Source organism: Canis aureus, chromosome 8 (assembly GCF_053574225.1).
Source record: "Canis aureus isolate CA01 chromosome 8, VMU_Caureus_v.1.0, whole genome shotgun sequence".
NCBI lineage: Eukaryota > Metazoa > Chordata > Mammalia > Carnivora > Canidae > Canis > Canis aureus.
The window spans coordinates 27,964,182-27,983,630 of record NC_135618.1 but is presented as its reverse complement, the minus strand read 5'-3'; the positions used below and the strand labels follow the sequence as shown (position 1 = coordinate 27,983,630).

At 39.0% G+C, this 19,449-nt stretch overlaps 1 protein-coding gene across 11 annotated transcripts in view; it reads right to left on the bottom strand.

Moving 5' to 3' along the window:
* The window catches only part of CDC14A (cell division cycle 14A), a 250,286-nt gene that overhangs the window by 216,159 nt on the left and 14,678 nt on the right, over positions 1-19,449 (bottom strand). For all 11 annotated transcript variants that reach the window (XR_013384557.1, XM_077905614.1, XM_077905615.1 and 8 more), the window contains one exon: positions 4,919-4,994. Coding sequence is in view for 10 of the 11 variants with exons in the window: in XM_077905608.1 (XP_077761734.1) it covers positions 4,919-4,994 (76 nt within the window). In the remaining variant the exon portion in view is untranslated. The remainder of the gene's footprint in view (positions 1-4,918; positions 4,995-19,449) is intronic.

Sequence of the window (19,449 nt, the reverse complement as noted above, 5' to 3'; positions counted from 1 at the left end):
TCAGCAACAAGGACATTCCCTGAGCCCCCACCATCTGCCAGGTACTTTCAGCACTTTAGTACAATCGTCCATTTCACCAGGCCCATGGCCCCCCCTTCTCCTTTTACCCTGAAAGGGTTGTATGGGATGTTTTGTACATTTAAAATTACACTTCTGTCAATATTCTTTTAAACCTTTTAAAAGCAGTCCTCAAGATTACTGTAATTGTCCTGTTGATTCGAAAGAGCAGTATTAAAAAAAAAAAATCACTGCCCTAGAAAATGCCCCTTTTTTCCAGTGATGCTCTTAGATTTTTTTTTCATGGACTGAGGTTTTAGTTTTCTCAGAGGAAAAATGAAATCAACAGTTAAAACTGTATTGACCATTTTAGGAAAAGCTAGCTCAATCATATGTTTATAAAACCTTCCTATTATTGTTTCAGTCACTGAAAGATTTGCTTATACGACTAAGTTTGAAGGCATTATTTTTTAAAATATCACTATGTTGCTAGAACGGTCTTCCCTTTTAGAAGCCTGTATATGCTAGCCAAGTGTTGCTACCATTGTCTGTGCAAAGAATCCCTTTAAGAACTCGTTAAAAAATTATGAATCTTCTTAGAGGAAAATGTAAATACATAAAATTTTATATATAATTTCATGGGTTAATGGACCTCTTAAAATACCAAATTAATAAGTTCTGGTCTAGCCTATCAATCACTGATGGTATTTTACATCAAATAATACATACAGTTTTATCAATTGTTCTCACTTCAATAAATCTTCCTTCTTTGGATTGCTTCCCTCATTATAGTAACTATTGACCAGAAATTGCAAACTACAACCTACCACTGCACAACTCTTAGTGTTTACACTTCTTTTTTAAAATTTTATTTATTTGAGAAAGCATGAAAGAGAGGAAGCACAAGGAGAGGGGAGGGGTAGAGGGTGAGGGAGAAGCAGACCCCTGCTGAACAGGGAGCCCTTGATCCCAAGACCCCAGGATCATGATCTGATCTGAAGGCAGATGCTTAACATACTGAGCCACACAGGTGCCTCATACACTTTTTAAAATATAGTTTAAAACTTAAAAAACAGGGCTTTTTTTGTTGATGGTAGTGATGTCTGCTTTTGGTTTTTGAATCTCAGTAGATATTTGATGGGTAATTTTCCATTCTATTCAACATAATTAAAATGAAAGTCACTAGGAATAGAACCCATACCGACACACACACAAAAAAAGCAATAAATCATCACTTCAAATCATCAACTTGAAAAAATACCTTTTGATAATATAAAAATTAAAAATATAGGTTTGGAATAAAATGCATTGCAAAATATTACCTATCTATATAGGTTATCAAATAAAGGAGAAAAAAATTAGAGCTTTGTTGGAAGAAATAAAAATTGTCCAAGTAGCTAATAAGACATGCATAAAAGAGCTAGGAAACCACACAGGAGAAATATTCTAAGAAGTTGTAATCAGTTAAAATAGTGCCAAAATATTCAGAGAAGTAGAGTTTGAGGACCAAGTAAACATCATTGTATCTGGTGTTTAAGATGTCACCAGAGCAGGGCGCTTGGGTGGCTCAGTCAGTTAAGCATCTACCTCGGCTCAGGTTGTGGTCTTGGGGTCTTGGGACCGAGCCCCATGGGCTCCCTGATCAGTGGGGGGTCTGCTTCTCCCTCTCCCTCTGTCCTTCCCCCTGCCTCATGCACTCTCCCTCTCTCAAATAAATAAAATCTTTAAAAAAAAATGTCACCAGAGCAGTTTTACCAGGGTGAGGAAGGCAAGTGAGACAGCAAAGGATGATTTCTTAATCGGTGGATAGTGAAGATGTAAACAGTGAGGGCACAATATTCTGAAACCTCCGGAGGCAAAAAGATAAAAGAGGACCTGTAAGTCAAGTGGATCGTGATAACATTGACAGAAGTTTCTTTGTGTCTGGTGACCCTGTGCGAGGCACTGTAGACACAGAATTATATGTCATGTCTCCATCTCCTAGGTGCATATAGTCTAGTGAGAGCAAGCAATGCTAACAGGTAATTATAACTCTTTAGTAATAGAGATCTGCACAGAGAATTCTGGGAAAACAGGAGGCACCTCCAACCTTGTTGAGAAGGACATGGAGATGCCTCCTAGAAGCCGTGGTGCCTGAACAAGGTCATAAAGAACAAAGAGCGATTCAACTAAGGAAAAGGGGCATTCAACTAAGAGAGGACTTCACAAGCCATTGAGTGGAGCGAATGGTGTGGTTTGGGGTAAAGTGCACAGCTGGGAGTGGCGGGGGTACCGCATTCTTCAGTAAATCAGTAAGTTAGTGCAGGAAATCATCCACTGGGAAAGATGCCAAGGGTGGGAGCTGCCAAGGCAAGCAAGACAAAAGGCATGGAAGCAAGGTGCCCCGAGGTCTTAGCAAAATGAGCAAACAAGGGGCTGCAGGTGAGAAACACCGACAGGGAGCGATAGACTGAGAAAACAGGGAGCCCGAGGGCCTGGAGATTACATGAAGGTGAGAGAGACAGAATGTGAGAGGTACCTACTGAGCAGGGCACATTCAAAGCAGGAAAGCCTGGAGTCTGGGTTTCTGGAAGAAAAGCAGCTGGGGTGGCAGTCAGTCGGTGGAGCAAAGGGGGCAGAAGAGCCTTGAGACCACTACGGGACAACAAGGTGAAGTCAGCTGCGGCAGCGCTGTGAGCCAGCACAGAGAGATCACAAACCACAGAGGCTCGGCCACCAAGGAAGGTGGCGAGGAGCACGAGTAAGTCGTGAGCCTTGAGATCGAGCTCCCACTTTACTTTGCAGCCTTGGGCAAGTCACCTGCCTCTCCTGTGCCTCCCTTCCTGCACCTACAAAATTAATTGGCTGGACTAAATGGTTATTTCAGTTCCTAAAATTATATCGGACATGATGGAAATGATAGCTAGGGGGCTGAGGGAGTGTTATTGTTATATCTTACCCAAAGTCATAAATGTTCCATTAGTAACTTTCTTAAGCATGAGGCATCAAAATGTGCAAAGCCTTTTTACATATATTCCTAATATAATCCTAACCTAACCCCTCTGTGGGAGATCCATAATCCCTATCTTATAGCCAAAGAAACAGATTCTATAAGGCTGAAGCGACTGTAGTGTTGGATTGGTAAAGTCAGTCTTTTTCTTCTAATATAGAGATTCTACATGGATGCTTCAGGATAACTCGGGACTTATTAACATTTGGGTTTTGAAAACTCATCCCTTCAGCAAGTAACAGGGTGCCCACTAGCTGCACTAAAGCTAAAAATGTCCTCATAGGCATTCATCAGATTACCTGATTGCTGAAATGAACCAAGGGACTGTTGAACTCTATTAAACTTTCATGTAATGGTGAAAGAAAAGAAAGCTTTGTAAATGAAAACAAATCGAAACAAGTCCATGTATACACTTACCTATACTATTTGGTATCAAACATGGTAGAAAAATTGCCTTATTCAAGCCATCTACTCTTAAGTAGAACACTGAGTCAGACCAAAAAATTTTATTTTCAAAACAATGATTCTTTCTCTTCAATCTTTCAAATAATATCAGATCCCAAACCTTTCATTATAATACCCAGTTCATACCAACTACATACTAACAGGACTAATCAAGAACGCCAAAAAATTCCTAGGTCCTCAAAAGGAAGAATTAAGCTTCAATTATTTATGAACTATCCTTTCCTTGTTAATTCACCCACTAACAGTCCATTTTATATTTTTATATCCAATCCTTTTTAGGATATTTGCTTCCTTGGTGAATACAAAAGTTTTGACTTTATTTTCTAAACTACTGGCAGTAACTTCTTTTCTGAAAAATGTAGATCAGTTTAGTCAAAGGAATTTACATACATCTTTTCAAGTCAGATAATACTTTACAAGTTAATTCTTTAAACAGTCGATTGCAACAGATCTTATGTTATACGATGATTGACAAAAAAAATTTCTCTCTGGTAGTCATTCCACCACCATTTAGCTTTTTCAGATCAATGGCAAAAATCTGCGAATTCATAAATACACATTTTACAGTAAATTATTCACCAGAGACTGACTTTTATATGTAAGTTCAATAAAAATCAATTAAATCAAAAGATGATCACCAAGCAGCTAATATGTATAAGGCACTGTACTATGTCATACCAGTAACATTCTAACCAACAGAAATAAACGACCTGAGCATTATAATTTAGCAGTCATCTTTAACAGCATGCTGTACAGTAGCTGACTTTTCAAATGGAAACATTACATTTAAGAACCTCATTTAGAAAACTGGAAGAAAAAGATAAATATTTCATTCTATGTGATGAAATAAATTTACCAAAACCAGGAGTATACATATCACTTTTCATTATTATATATGTGTAGAGTTTAAGAGAAAAAAAAAACATGTAAAATCAAAAATACAGATGAATGCTAAATGTATGACCCACATTCTACTCTAACAGGTAAAGTCCTTGCTGTATCACAACTAATTCATCAATCTCACTTGGTGGTTAACTCCACAAAGATGACCCTCAAGACATTATGTCAAAATTGCAATGCTGACCAGACAAAAAAAGCTCCAGAGCTCCTGCCATGCACTGATGAGCCCCTTCATTGCCTGGTTTCAGAAAAATCATCCTGGGAAGGAATTTGATAGACTCATTAAACAACGACCTGAAAGGATTTTTGCTTTCTTTCTTAGGTCCCTATTCCAATGACTTCATTCAGCTCACATTTCAATTCATCCTGAAAAATGAAAGAGGTTAACATGTCCTTTATGGAAGACTCAGGTGGATCAATTTCAATTTCTGGGTGAACCACACATATAAATATCCAAAGATCAAGATTACCTAACTAAGTGGTGTGTGCACAGCAATCCCAGTCAGTGGTCAGATTTCAAAGTTCCAATTTTTAATACCACAATATAAACATCACCATAATACTCACTTTCAGTTTCTTGTTTAGTTTACAGCAGTATCTGTACACCATTGCCAAGTTCAGAGGTCCAAAATCTGCATAAAAACTGAGATTAAAAAAAACAAGTAGTATTTAGTAGAAATATAATTTTCAGTAACATCAATCCTCATTTTTTATTTTCATTAAAATGGCAATCAAATTTCAGTTATTATCGGGAATAAGGATAAATATGTAATTGATTCATATCAACCAAATGAGAGAATCCCTGGGTGGCTTGGCAATTTAGCACCTGCCTTTGGCCCAAGGCATGATCCTGGAGTCCCAGGATCAAGTCCCACATCAGGCTCCCTACATGGAGCCTGCTTCTCCCTTTGCCTGTGTCTCTGCCTCTCTCTCTCTCTCCTCTGTGTCTTTCATAAATAAATAAATCAAATCTTAAAAAAAATATATCATGCAAATGACTAATGGTTTTACTCTACTGTTGATCACCAATTATTGTAAGCAGTCTTTTAACAGGGAACTATTTGGACAGTTTTGAGTACTACCCCCTTTTATCTCCCTGCCAGGACATTCAGTAAAAGGACAGAAGAGCAGGCGACAAAAGAAGCAACATGAACGTGACATGTATGTTTACTTCTTAGTTTTATTTACCACCTATTCAGTCACCAATTTTAACCATTCCACTCAAACACTGCTCTCAATTCTCAAGTATCTTCAATCTAGTGGTCTTTTTTCGGTTTTCTGCTCCTTGAACTTTCTGCCTTATATGACACACTGGCCATCTATTTCCCTTTCCCCACCTCAGACATCTCCAGGCTCCAATCTTCAGTCCACAGCTCTCTCGCACTCACTATCATGAATTTCTGATGATCCTAAGAAAGAGAGATAGATGGCTTCTACACTTGAGACCCAGCATCAGTCTTTTCATCTTCAACTACCTCTGAACCTCTTATCTACAGGCTCTTCCATCACCTGGAACTCAGAACATCTCAAACTCAACCCACCCTTCCTTCAAATCAGCTCACCAGACTCAAACATCTGCTTCTCCTAGTTACTCAGGCATGAAACCTTTCAATCGCAACAAGGCAACAAATAAATATCAATTTAAGTGTCATATGACACTTATGATACCAGAATGATACCAGAAAAGCTACTACTCTTAAGGCATCCCTTGCTTTTCCATTCCTTTTTTTTTAATTTAAATTCAATTTGCCAAGTGCTTTTCCATTCCTATGTTAGCAACAAAAGGGCAGAGCCTCTTCATCTTACATCCTTACTGTTTAAATTTTCCTTCTCCTATGCCCAGTCATCCTGTATTCCATTCCAAAAATTAATCTTCATAATATCTCACTTCTCACATATCTTCCGACCATTCAAAAATGTTTAACAGCCCCTTACTTCCTTCAGCATAATTCCTTGGCCCAGCAACCAAAGCCCTACACATTGCGCCCCTAGCTTCCAGAATGACCTTATCCCCTAAAGGTCCCTTATGGAATCTGCATTCCTACAATGTCCATTCCTTATTCCCAAATATTCCATGCATATTCTTAATCTAAGCCTCAGCTCACACTGGTCTCCTTGGCTGGAATGCCCTCCTTTTTCTATTTCTACTCCTCTTTAGCTTCCTCAAAATCCAGTTCGAATCCTACCCTACCAGTCACCCTTAGGAAACACTACCTGTATTCTCTCAAAGTTCCCAAAACTTACTATCGAGGCACTATCACATACGGTGAAGCATCTTCTTTTTAAGTATAGATCCTACTTGCCCAACTACAGAGTAAGCCTCTCACTCTGGAGCTGATCTTTTGTTTTGTTTTGTTTTGTTTTTTAATATTTATTTATTCATGAGAGACCCACAGAGAGAGGCAGAGACATAGGCAGAGGAAGAAACAGGTTCCCTGCGGGGAGCTTGATGGCAGACTCGTTCCCCAGACCCCAGGATCACGACCTGAGCCAAAAGCAGGCACTCAACCACTGAGCCACCCAGGCACGCCTCTAGGGGTGATCTTATACCTTATATGCTTAGAATAATATTCTACTCATAGGATAAAACTTCAACGAATGAAAAAAAAAAACACTTCAATGAATGAGTCCTCATTATGAATATTTTACTCATTAATGCTCAGATTCAATTTAGCGTAGAACATAAAATTACTAAATATCAGCAAGTTAAAAAAACCAAACCATCCCCAAAAGACCTTTATTTTAAGAGAGTCATTTACTTTTTTTCTGCTACCTAAATTACAGTATGATAGATATATCATTACACTACACCAAATCTTTCAGGAGCCACTTGCCCTACGTAGGAACACCAAACTTGTATATTTTATCTCCATTAAGCAAGTTGGTAATATGTTGGAATTAATATTCTAGGTAACACCAAAATTAGCTGTCTCTATATACAGGCTTCATGAAAGTAAAAACATAAAGTTGCCTAAAAGGAAACTTGCAACAATTTGAAATAAAAAGTTTGATGAAAAAGTTATTGATATATCTCTATAAAGCTCCCAGTGTGATGCTGTGTTGTAAATATAAACAAAATACTCATGAATCCAAAGTGAACTATGTTTACTATACCTAATTACTGGCTAGTCTTGGATGGTCAACAGGAATACAGTCAAAAGAATCAAAATGGAAAGAATATAAGAATAAGCACCTACCAGGATGATTAAGAGAATCCTGTTTGTCACAGAGATATCCTTGTCCTTGAGTTATTGGAAGTAACATTCTTAGCTAATATACCTTGTTTTTTCCTACTTGAACATGAATGCTGACCTCTGTAGAATGTTATAGTAAATCCAGAATTTTTAGTTACGGTTTTGTCAGCTTTTCAGATTCACTTTGAACAAATTTCAGGAAAGCACAAAGAATTCTAAGCATCTTATTCCAGTTTTGTACTAACCATCAGAAGCCAACTTCAGTTTCAAATTCAAAGCTGTGTAGTTTCTAACTCTACAGCCAGCTTAGCCATGTGTACTTTTGGAAGCAACATGGTTAACAAACACAGTTGTTTCACCAAACATCAGATAAGTAAATTGGTATACTCCAATAACACAGAACAAAGTAAATCAAATAGAGACCACATCATAAGGTTGATCTGTACTCTCCAACACAGTAGTTATTAGGCACCTGAGGCTATTAAATTTAAATTAATTGAAATTAAGTACCCTATTTCTATTGCAGCATTATTTACAATAGCTAAGACATGGGAGCCATCCCAGTGTACACACATAGGTGAATGACTAAAGAAGGCGTGGAGTATTTGTACATACACACACACACAGTGGATTACTCAGCCATAAGAAAGGATGAGATCAGGTCATTTGTGACAACATGGATGGACCTGGGGGGTATAACGGAAAGTAGAGTAAGTCAGCCTGAGAAAGACAAATACCATATGATTTCACTCATTTGTGGAATCTAAAATAACAAATGAATAAACAAATAAAAAGCAGAACCAGATCTATAAATACAAAAACCAAACTGCTGGTTGTCAGAGGGGAGACAAGTGAGGGAGAGACAAAATGGGTGAAGAAGAGTAGGAGATACAGGCTTCCAGTTATGGAATGAATAAGTCATGGGGATATAAGATACAGCATAGGGAATATGGTCACTAGTATTGTAAAAGTGTTGTTTGGTGACAGACAGTAGCAAGTTTGTGGTGAATGTAGCATCATAATGCATAGCGACACTTAATCACTATATTATACACCTAAAACTAATGTAACATTGTGTCAACTATATTCAAACTAAAAAAAAATTAATCAACTAATATTAAAGTTAAATAAATTAAAAATTCAGTTCTCCCATCATATTAATTAGCCCATTTCAAGCACTCAAAAGCTATATGTAGCTAATGGCTACTGATTTGGACAATGAAAATATAGAACATTTTCATCATTGAAGAAAATGTTCTGCACTGATAGAAAACACTGATCAAGATGAAAAGACAGGATGTGCAAAAATAACTATAAAACACTACAGAAATTGACCAGTAACCTGAGTGAGGTACAGATTAAATGCTTGAGGGCAATTGATGTCCTTCCCCTTCAGAGGCCCACATAGTTCCCAATAGTGAAATTAGGCTTTGGGAATTCCTATCCACTTTTGTTCAAGAGGGTCGTATTTCCAAAAAAGACAATTTGAAACCTAGAGCAGGGGAAGATAGAAAAATAGAAGAGGATCCTGTCTCCACTCTCCTCTACTGTCTCTCAAACAAACAGGTTGCTGTAAGAGCATTAGACAGCTACAATAAAGAAGGCATACCTCTATCTTGGCCACAGCACCAGCTTAAGGGTCAATAAAAAGCAATCTGAACCCAGAGTTTCCCACCTCACAAAATCTTGAAGCTCAATGCACCAGCTTTCATATTTCACAAAAGGAGGGATGAACTTTAAGTCATACTAAGAAATGAAATCAAAACCTTTGCACAGGGGCACCTGGGTGGCTCAGTGGTTGAGCGTCTGCCTTTGGCTCAGGTCATGATCCCGGGGTCCTGGGATTGAGTCTTGCATCAGTTTCCCCATGGGGAGGCTGCTTCTCCCTCTGCCTATGTCTCTGACTCTTTGTGTGAATAAATACCTCATGAATAAATAAAATCTTTAAAACAAACAAAGAAAGAAACAAATCTTTGCACAGCCAAGAGCAATTTAGAACGGGTCTTCAAAATCAGAAGTGTCACAGGCAAATACAAAACCAACAAACTCTATCTTAAAGCCATTTTATATATTGTTTCCTCATAATGTTCACATTTCTAAGAACATATATGTATTTATAATAATGTAGTTTTATATTTTTATATTGTTTTCTAACTAGTTAAATCCATTCTGAAAATGTCAAGATTACTGGGCAAAAAATGGTCCTAGTTGCTCACAGTGTTCTGGGTTATCTCCAACTCTGATATAATAATAAAATGCCACGAGTAAAGAAGACACCTACCAACAACAGGTTTTTTTTTTCCTTAGGCTTTTATTTAAATTCCAGTTAGTTAACATACAGTGTAATATTAGTTTGAGGTATGCAATATAGTGATTCAACACTTCCATACAACACCCACAGCTCATCACAAGTGCCTTCCTTAATCCCCATCACCTATTTCACCCATGCCCCCTGGACCCTGACCTACCTCCCCTCTGGTAACCATCAGTTTGTTCTCTATAGTTAAGAGTCTGTTTCTTGTTTTGCCTTTCTCTCTTTTTTCCCTTTGCTCACTTGTTTTGTTTCTTAAATTCTACATATGAGTGAAATTATATGGTATTTGTCTTTCTCTGATTGACTCATTTCACTTAGCTTTATACTCTCTAGCTCCATCCATGCCATTGCAAATGGTATGATTTCATTCTTTTTTATTGCTGAGTAATATTCCACTTTTGTATTTTGGCAATAAATACTTAGCAACAATATGCTTCTTTATAAGAATCCACCCTCATCAGAGATGGAGGAAAATGGAAACACATTTATAAGCCAGACCATTACTAGAGAGAAATATTAAAATACAAAAATCACCTGGGTGGCTCAGTTGGTTAAGCACCTGCCTTCAGCTCAGGTCATGCTCTCAGGATCCTGAGATTGAGCCCTGCATCAGACTCCCTGCTCAGCTAGGAGTCTGCTTCTCCCTCTTCCTCGGCTCCTCCCCCCCGCCTATGCACTCGCTCTCTCCCAAATAAATAAATAAAATCTTTTAAAAATATATTTTAAAAAAATATAAAAAACCAACTGGTATCAGCTGAAATAAGTCAAGTGTGCTAGAAAGTATAAAATATGTACTTGGGCAACTTGCAACCAAGGCAGGAGAATGAAAGAGTTGGGCTCCGGTTAAAAGAGATAAAATGGAAGTCATCAACCCGGGGACAGTGAAAGAGGAGGAGAAATGGCAGAGATAAACCCTGCAGAGACACAAGAAAGAAACCTGAGGGCTGAGTGTGTTCCTAAGCCTGAAGTTAATGACACCAGATAAAGTCTTCTCCATTCTGGCAATTCCCAGGAAGAGCCCTCCAGAGTCACAGCCAAGCAACAGTCACCAACTTTTCTTGGTGGGGGGGAGGGGTAATCTGGGCTCATTTGGGCATGGAAAACCATGGATATATTATTTGATATTTCAGAGTACCTTTAGCTTTCCCTCCAAATGAATAATGAATGAATGAACAAACAAATGTATCTCTCATCTCTTTGTAAACTCCCCCTTGCAGGTTGGCAAATTATGGGTCACTAACCAGAATGAAATTCATGAATTATTCAGTAAAAATCAGTTAATCTGTCTTTTATTCAGGAAGTATAATTAATCAGCTAAAATCAAACTCTTTCTTGTTTTGAAAGGAAAGAAGTTAAAAGAATTGGAGTCTGCAAGTGGGGAGAGGAGAGAAAGGAGAGTCATCTCCTTCCAGGGAGGACAAAAAAATGGGAGCCCAAAGATCAGAGCAAACATTTACCAGGGTCATCCACTACCCACAGGGTCACCCACTACCCACAGGGTCACCTAATACCCACAGTGCTGGTCCGACAGATTTGAAGTGAAATATAAATTGGGCCTAGAAGCCTTTTTGTTATATCCAAGATGTCTAATTCTTCTCATAAGATTTATGAAGTTTATGACATATTATTTTATGTTTGGTTTTGAAACAAACTCTTTTTTTTTAAACAAACTCTAATTTAAGTGAATTCATTCTCAGAGAAATCATTGCCTAAAGCACTAGGGTACCTTATTCTACATATCAGAAGTTTCATCTAAAAATATTCAACTCCTCAGCAAAAAGAGAAGCTATATTCCAAGCAGTACTCATTCATTCAACAAAATTTATGACCACCTACTCTGGGCAAAGCACTATAAGTTAGTATATTTAATCAGAGTGCTGACAATACAAAAAAAAATTTTTTTATTTATTTGGGAGAAAGGCGAAAAGGGAAGAAGAAGGAGAGAATCTTGAGCAGACTCTGCACTATACACAGAGCCCGACACAGGGCTCGATCTCACAACCCTGAGATCATGACCTGAGCTGAAACCAAGAATGGGATGCTAACTGAGCCACCCAGTCACCTCTAAAAAAATATTTTTAACTGCTTTATAAATACGATGGAAAAATTCTGTAAGATTATCATAAGGCATACCAACTCTTCAATTTTTTTACCAGCACCACTGACAGTTTTTGTCTATTCATTCACTCACTCACTCAAATATTTACGGAAAGGCTGCTGACTGCTCTTCCCTACTCAAAAGGAGCTTACCACCTAATGAGAAGACAAGTAAACATTATCACAATGTGATAATGCTGAGTAGCAAATACCCTCCAAAGCATAGTGAGATTATATATATGTGTGTGCAAACATAGAATTTTTATGAAATTAATCAGTGCAGCCCTCTGGGCTCCATACACCACTTAATATTTTCCCTATCACTGGAGTATTATCCACACCACTCCAGTCAGATGATAAAGTTCTTGTACGTGGCTGAAACTCATAATTATCAAATTTCAAAAAGGCTTCAATTGCTCAGGAAACACTAATCAAAGATCAAAGTACAGTATGAAGCCCCTACAGCTCAAGGCTTATGCTCCAGCCTTTGTGGCACAACAAACCACAGTCACATTGATGTTGACTTCCAGGAAAGAGAGATAACACATCAAAGAAGCATCCCAGCTCCATGTCAGTCACATACAGTCTGATGGAAAACTAAAGACCACTGGAAAGCAAGGGGTTCTAGTCCCAACTTGATCACTCAGTGTCCCTGGGCCAGCACCTTAGCCTCTCTGGGCCTCCATATCCTCATCTATCAGATGAAGCTGCTGAATTAAGGTTCTAGAGTTCTTTCCAGATATTATATCAAATATCGCATTTCTAGCCATTATTTACACTTTAGACTGTTATATATAATATATACTATGCGTATACATACACATGTATACTTAATAGAGTCTAAAAAGTCTAGGACTCTAGTTATCTAGAAAAGTCTAGGACTCTAGTTATCTAGTTATCTAGAAAAGTCTAGGACTTTTTATCTAGTTATCTAGAAAAGTCTAGGACTCTAGTTATCTAGTTATAGACAAACCCATTCAATAGTTCCCATGTTTCCAAGGGCAACTGGCCCTGTTTGATGCATTCTGCTCTCTCAACGTTTCGAGTCTGGGTATGAAGGCATTTCCCTCAGATCTCCTCCAGGAAGGGAAAGAACCTCACACCATTCTCCCTGAATTCACTATGCTTTCTGCATAGCTGGAGAACAAACTCACAGACCAAAAAGTGGCTTCATAAGGCAGGAAGCTTGATCTCATTACCATCTACTTACCTGCATGAAGTCTGACATTGGTTGAGATCACAAAGGAAGGAGAAAACCCCAATATCAACTTTGACTCCTGGTCTTTGGGACATTATTCTACGTTTTTAGGGAAGTCCAAGTACACAATACCAGAAGTATGAGGAAGCTTTCTCCACTTAGTATGTTTTTAACCTGGGGCAAATAGCAAGGTTCTGCTGCTGCTGTAAAATGGGTTAGTGTTGCCACTTTACCTTAAAGCAAAACAACAGACTAGATGATATCAAGGAACCTTTCAGCATCACAGTCTGACATTCTATGACTTCTCTCTTTGGAGCAAGTCAATTAATAAAAACCCCCTTTGAGACTCACAGTAATGAAAACAATAGGAGATTTCTTCAGGAATGCACTGGTAAGATTAAAATTCACTCCCACAGAAACATTCTCAAGCAGTATAAGTTAACCCCTTTATTCAATGGCAGATATTGAAAACAAGAGGACTATGCAGACAGTAGACTCATGGCTTTGATAGAAAACAGAATGATGACTGATGCCCTGTACATAAAAGACTAACCCTCCTCACATTTCCTTGGAAAGGAAAATAATGACTCTAAAACCCAGTGATGATCATATTACCTCTCTAAGCTCCTGGAATTAAAAGCAAAACCCTCATACTTGTGAGGGCCAGCTCCTACCCATATCTCTTTGGGGCTTCATTTCCCTGTTTTGTTTTGTTTTTTTTAAGATTTTATTTATTCATGAGAGACGGGGGGGGGGGGGGACAGAAACACAGGCAGGGGGAGAAGCAGGCTCCATGCAGGGAACCTGACATGGGACTCGATCCCAGGTCTCCAGGATCAGGCCCTGGGCTGAAGGCGGCACTAAACCGCTGAGCCACCCGGGCTGCCCCATTTCCCTGTTTTTAATACTAGGAAGCTCCAGCCAAGCTATTCCTTTTAGTTCCTGCCTCAGTTCCTTAGTACATCACCCTCCCAGGCCTAGTTAACTCCTATCTACCCTTTAGATCTCAGCTGTAGTCATACTTCCTCAGGGACTTCTTCCCGGATCCCTCTCCAATGCTGGCCTCTGCCTTCACCCCACTTCACACATACCCCCCACACTCCCAACCCCACCCCTACAGGCCAGGCTCCATTATTATGTGTTTTTAGTAGATCTTTCCTTCTGAGTACTTACAAATAATCCTATGTTTGAATATTTGATTAATAACTTCCCTTCTGCCCACCAGACTATATAAGTTCCATGAACATAGGGTTGGGTTCAAATGTGCTCACTGTAATAGCCCTAGTACCTGGCACAGAGAAGACTGCGTAATGAGTGAAGATTAAGATATGGTTGGTTCATCCGGAAAAATATTGCCTGTTTCCATTTAATCCTTCTAAACTATATACCAGATTAATGTGGGAGAAATACCAGATATCACATTTTATTAGCTTTGGGCACATAATTAGACAAAATTCACAAAATGACCTAAGAAGTAAAGGCAGTAAAGGGGATAGAAAATAGCAGGATTAACCCACCTCTGTATTGCAAGGAAAGGTCTAGAGGGCAGCCTCATCAGCCACCCTTTAGCCTGACCGGTTTGCTCCCAGAAGTAACCCCTACTCTAAAAAGACTCATCCAGACTATACATCACCCCAAATCTTTTTGTCCTAGGAGCCCCTTCAGTTCTGAGAGTTTTGCCACATTAAAATCATCCTAAGCCTTTACTTTTGGGTTTTGTAGAGCTGCAGGCAATCTGTTGCAGGGCTTATAAAACAAAGCACAATGTCTGACCCTAGTGAGGGTCAATCAGAACAGGGGGTGCCTGGGTGGCTCAGTCTGTTAAGCGTCTGCCTTCAGCTCAAGTCCTGATTTCAGGGTCCTGGGATCAAGCCTCACATCAAGCCCCACATCGAGCCCCACATCCAGTTCCCTGCTCAGCGGGGAGTCTGCTTCTCCCTCTTCCTGCCACTCTCCCTGCTTGTACTCTCTGGCTCGCTCTGTCAAATAAATAAAATCTTAAAAAAAAAGAAGAAAAGAAAAGAAAAAAAAAGAAAGAAAAGAAAGAAAAAAAAAGAAAAGAACTATTTTACAAGCCCACCACTCACAGCTTCCTAAAAAAGACCTTTTTATCTCACATTTAGAAAAAAAAAATGTTTTTTTAAGATTTCAGATTAATTCAGCTGCAGAGAATCAATAATTGATACTAGGACTAATGTAAATGCTGTATTAATACTGTACCCTCTTAAAAGAAAAATATGTATAAAATAAGAAATTAGTTATTTGGGGTGCCTGGGTGGCACTCAATTAAACAATTGAGCTCAATTAAACATCCGATTCTTGATTTTGGCTCAGGTCATGATCTCAGGATTGTGAGACCAAGCCCCATGCATAGAGCCTGCTTAAGATGCTCTCATTCCCTCTCCCTCTGCCCCTAACCCTCTCTCTCCCTCTGAAAGAAATAAGAGAATGAAAGAAAAGAAGGAAGTAGGAAGGAAGAAAAAAGAAAGAAAGAGCAGTTATTCAAGGATCCCCAATTCAGAAATCTCAATCTCAATCTCAATCTGGAATAAAAATAAGAATTACAAGTAAACCAAAAAACAAAATCATAAGTTTCTTCTAAAGCCTGCTACAAACTCATGCCCTTTAGCTATGTTTGTGAGAGAGTCCCACTCTCTCAGGGCAGAGTCTATTTAGTCTTATTTTGTACCAAAGGCTAATAAGGTATGATGTCTGGTTTCTAAACCCATAGTATAAAAAATAATAATAATAAAATAATTAATAAATAAATAAATAAATAAATAAATAAATAAAATAAACCCATAGTATGTTAGACCTATCAGACAGACTGTAGGGAGGAGGCAGCTATTAGGGGCTGCTTTACCAAAAGAAATGTAAAAAACTAACCCAACAGCAAGCAGCACCTAAAACATACTCAACTCCTAGTAGATAGCCACTGACAAAAACTGACTAAATCACCACCACTAAAAGTTGACAACAAGATGTTTAACTAACAGGAACCATCTGCTACATAAGCAGAGAGCCCCTCATTCCTTAGGAGCAGCTAAAACCATCCCTGAATTACAGTGAAACTGTACAACCAATGAACTTATAATAATAGAGTCTGAGTATTACAGAAAAAAAAAAAGCAAATCGTAAGCAGTAAACTCTTCAAGGAGGCAGAAATGTAGATTCCTCCTAGAAAGGTTCCACAAATTCTAAAACTGCTTTCATATTTCAAGATGTGACGTCCCAACTCTTTGTAAGAGCTGCCCCACTGGAATGCCACATTCCCAGTCACAACCAGATAAATGTATTACAAGAGTGTATCCATCAAGAACAAACGTAAAATAAACCATCTTTTCTGGTTCTCTAAAAGAAAATTCAATTTTATAGCAAAAGAACAAGTCCAAACTAGAAAATTCTTCAATTCATCAATAGGATGTGAACACCTTTAAGACCAAAATGTTAAATGTATAAATTAATAAGTGAAACATTTTATTCAGGGGTGACTGGGTGGCTCAGTTGGTTAAGCGTCTGCCTTCAGCTCAGGTCACGATCTCAGGGTCCTGGGATGGAGGCCCACATCCCTGCTGAGCAGGGAGTCTGCTTCTTCCTCTCCCTCTCCCTCTGCCCCTGCCCACTGCTCTTTGTCTCTCTCTCTCTCTCTCAAATAACTATAATCTTTAAGAAAAATTTATTCAAAAACCTATAGTTCACACAACTATTTCCTATTAAGGAATTCACTGTTGATTACAAATAAACTATAATCATTTACTCAATGTTTCCAAGTTGTGAGGACTGGGAATAATACATACTTTCTATAAATAAGGTGATTTTTTGATGGTTCTCATTCAACATCTGATTCTTTGGTAGTCCTGAAAGTATTTAGATGCTTAACAAAACCAAAGGATTTTTTTAGGTAAGTTAAAACTAAAGCTCAAAAAAAAAGGTTTTTAAAGAAACAATGAATTTGACACTTAAGCTTAGAAAGTCCAGTTCAAATCAGGGAGTCAGAAAGGAACTTAAGATCAACACCCCAGCCACCTTCAAAGATTTAAACAAGTAAATATCTAAAAATCCTGGGCAGGGGCAGCCCCAGTGGCTCAGCAGTTTAGCGCTACCTTTGGTCCGGGGCAGATCCTGGAGATGGGGGGGATCGAGTCCCACGTCGGGCTCCCTGCATGGAGTCTGCTTCTCCCTCTGCCTGTGTGTGTCTCTGCCTCTCTCTCTCTCTCTTTCTCTCTGTCTGTCTCTCATGAATAAATAAATAAAATCTTTAAAAAATAAAAATAAATAAAAAAATAAGTAAAAAATAAAAATCCTAGGCAGGCACTCTGTTTTCTCCTCAAAGATCACAAAAGACAAAGACTCCTCTTTTACTTTCATTATAAACCTCCCTTTTTACTTCCTTTCCCCATCCCCAAAATAAAACCAGGCAATAGAAAGGCAAGCCCTCCTGATTTACACACATTGCCCACTTTACATTGTCACTTTGTCCCAGTCACCCAGGCCGAAAACCTTGAATTTACCTTCAATTCCTCACCCCCCTCTCCCCAATCTGATCAATCCCAAATACAATCAATCCATCCCTTCTAGCTTCTCTGCCCCACCCCCACCCCATCTAGCCTTTCTGTTCCCACTGCTACAACCCTAGTCCAGTCCTGCACAGCCCAGACCCCCACCTCCCAGCCTAACCCAGAGCTCTGACCAGCCTCTATGCCCTTCTAAACCAGCTCAACCTGGGTCGAAACAACTTGCCACAATCCAGTGCCCAACTGTATATCCACACTCCCCTGGGACCTCTCTGCATTCAAATATTTTGCCTCACCTAACAGAATCCTGCCAAACCCAAACACTGAAATCTCTATTTTCTTTCCTTCCTCTTTCATTCACTCACTCAATTCATTCACTCAGCTAAAATTTCTTGAGCACCAGCTCTACATCAGGTAGCACGCTGGGTTAGAGGGATACAATGGCAAGCAAAAACAGGTAGTACTTGTCCTCACAGAGATGATAAAATACACTTTGCTCTTCCACCACCTTTCAAAAGTTAGTTCAAACATCACTCTATGAAGTCTTTATCACCTTGGGCAGGAATAACCTCTGTGTTTCTTGGATTCCTAACACATACCTTTGCAACTTTTGTCACATATTGCCCTTCACTGTATTGTATCCACTGCCATCTTTATGTATCTGTGCACACCCCACCCCTACCCCCCCGGCAAGGCTTTAGCACAGAGCTGCACACCAAAATCTATCCCACCTAAATGGTAGTTTCTTCTCCAGCAATTTTCAACCACTTCTAAGGTTTAAGTTTTGCTCTTTTCACTTCCTATGAACATGTGTCAAGGGTCTTTTTTTTTTTTTTTTTTTAAGTACAAAGGTGTATTAAGCTGTGGGTAAGCAAAAGTCATTTGCTTTGGCCTTTGGAATGTGTTTATGAACTTACAAATGAGAACATCTGATGTCTTAGGAATCTACTTCAAACAAAATAACGAAGCCGCCCCATGGTGACTTGGCACAGAAAGACTTGGACGGCAGACAGCTCCCCACTGGACACTCCTACAACCCATTTGGATCTGTCTGTCAGGCTGCCTGATTAAGACCAGCACAGTTAGTTTTAACTGAGTCCTTAGCACCTTGGTTAAATTTTATGTTTTTGTGAGGCTCATCTCAAGCAAACTGAAAGAACTGAATAATAATTTGTCCTTATGATGGTTAGAGACAGACTACCCACTATGAATGCCTAAATAGGTCAATATAGTTTTGTTTTGTTTTTTAGATTTTATTTATTTATTCATGAGAGAAGACAGAGAGAGAGAGAGGCAGAGACACAGGCAGAAGGAGAAGCAGGCTCCATGCAGGGAGCCCAAAGTGGGACTCGATCCCGGGACTCCAGTATCACACCCTGGGCCAAAGGCAGGCGCTAAACCGCTGAGCCACCCAGGCGTCCCCAAAATAGTATTTTTTTAATGATTTATTTATTTATTCTAGAGAGAGAGAAAGCAATGAGGAGGAGCACAGGGAAAAAGACGACTCAAGCAGACTCCACATTGAGTATGGATCGCAACATAGGGCTCGATCCTACGACCCTGAGATCACAACCTGAGCTGAAACCAAAAGTCAGCCACCCAACTAACTATGCCACCGAGGTGCCTTAAAACAGCAAGGATTTAAATAAATCAATACCTAGAAAGTAAAATTTGACTCTAGTAGGTCACTGAATTTAGAATTGGCTGGTTAGTATATACACAGAAATCTGTATTTCCTCATCACATATAATATGCAGTACTGTTAGTTACATATACATACA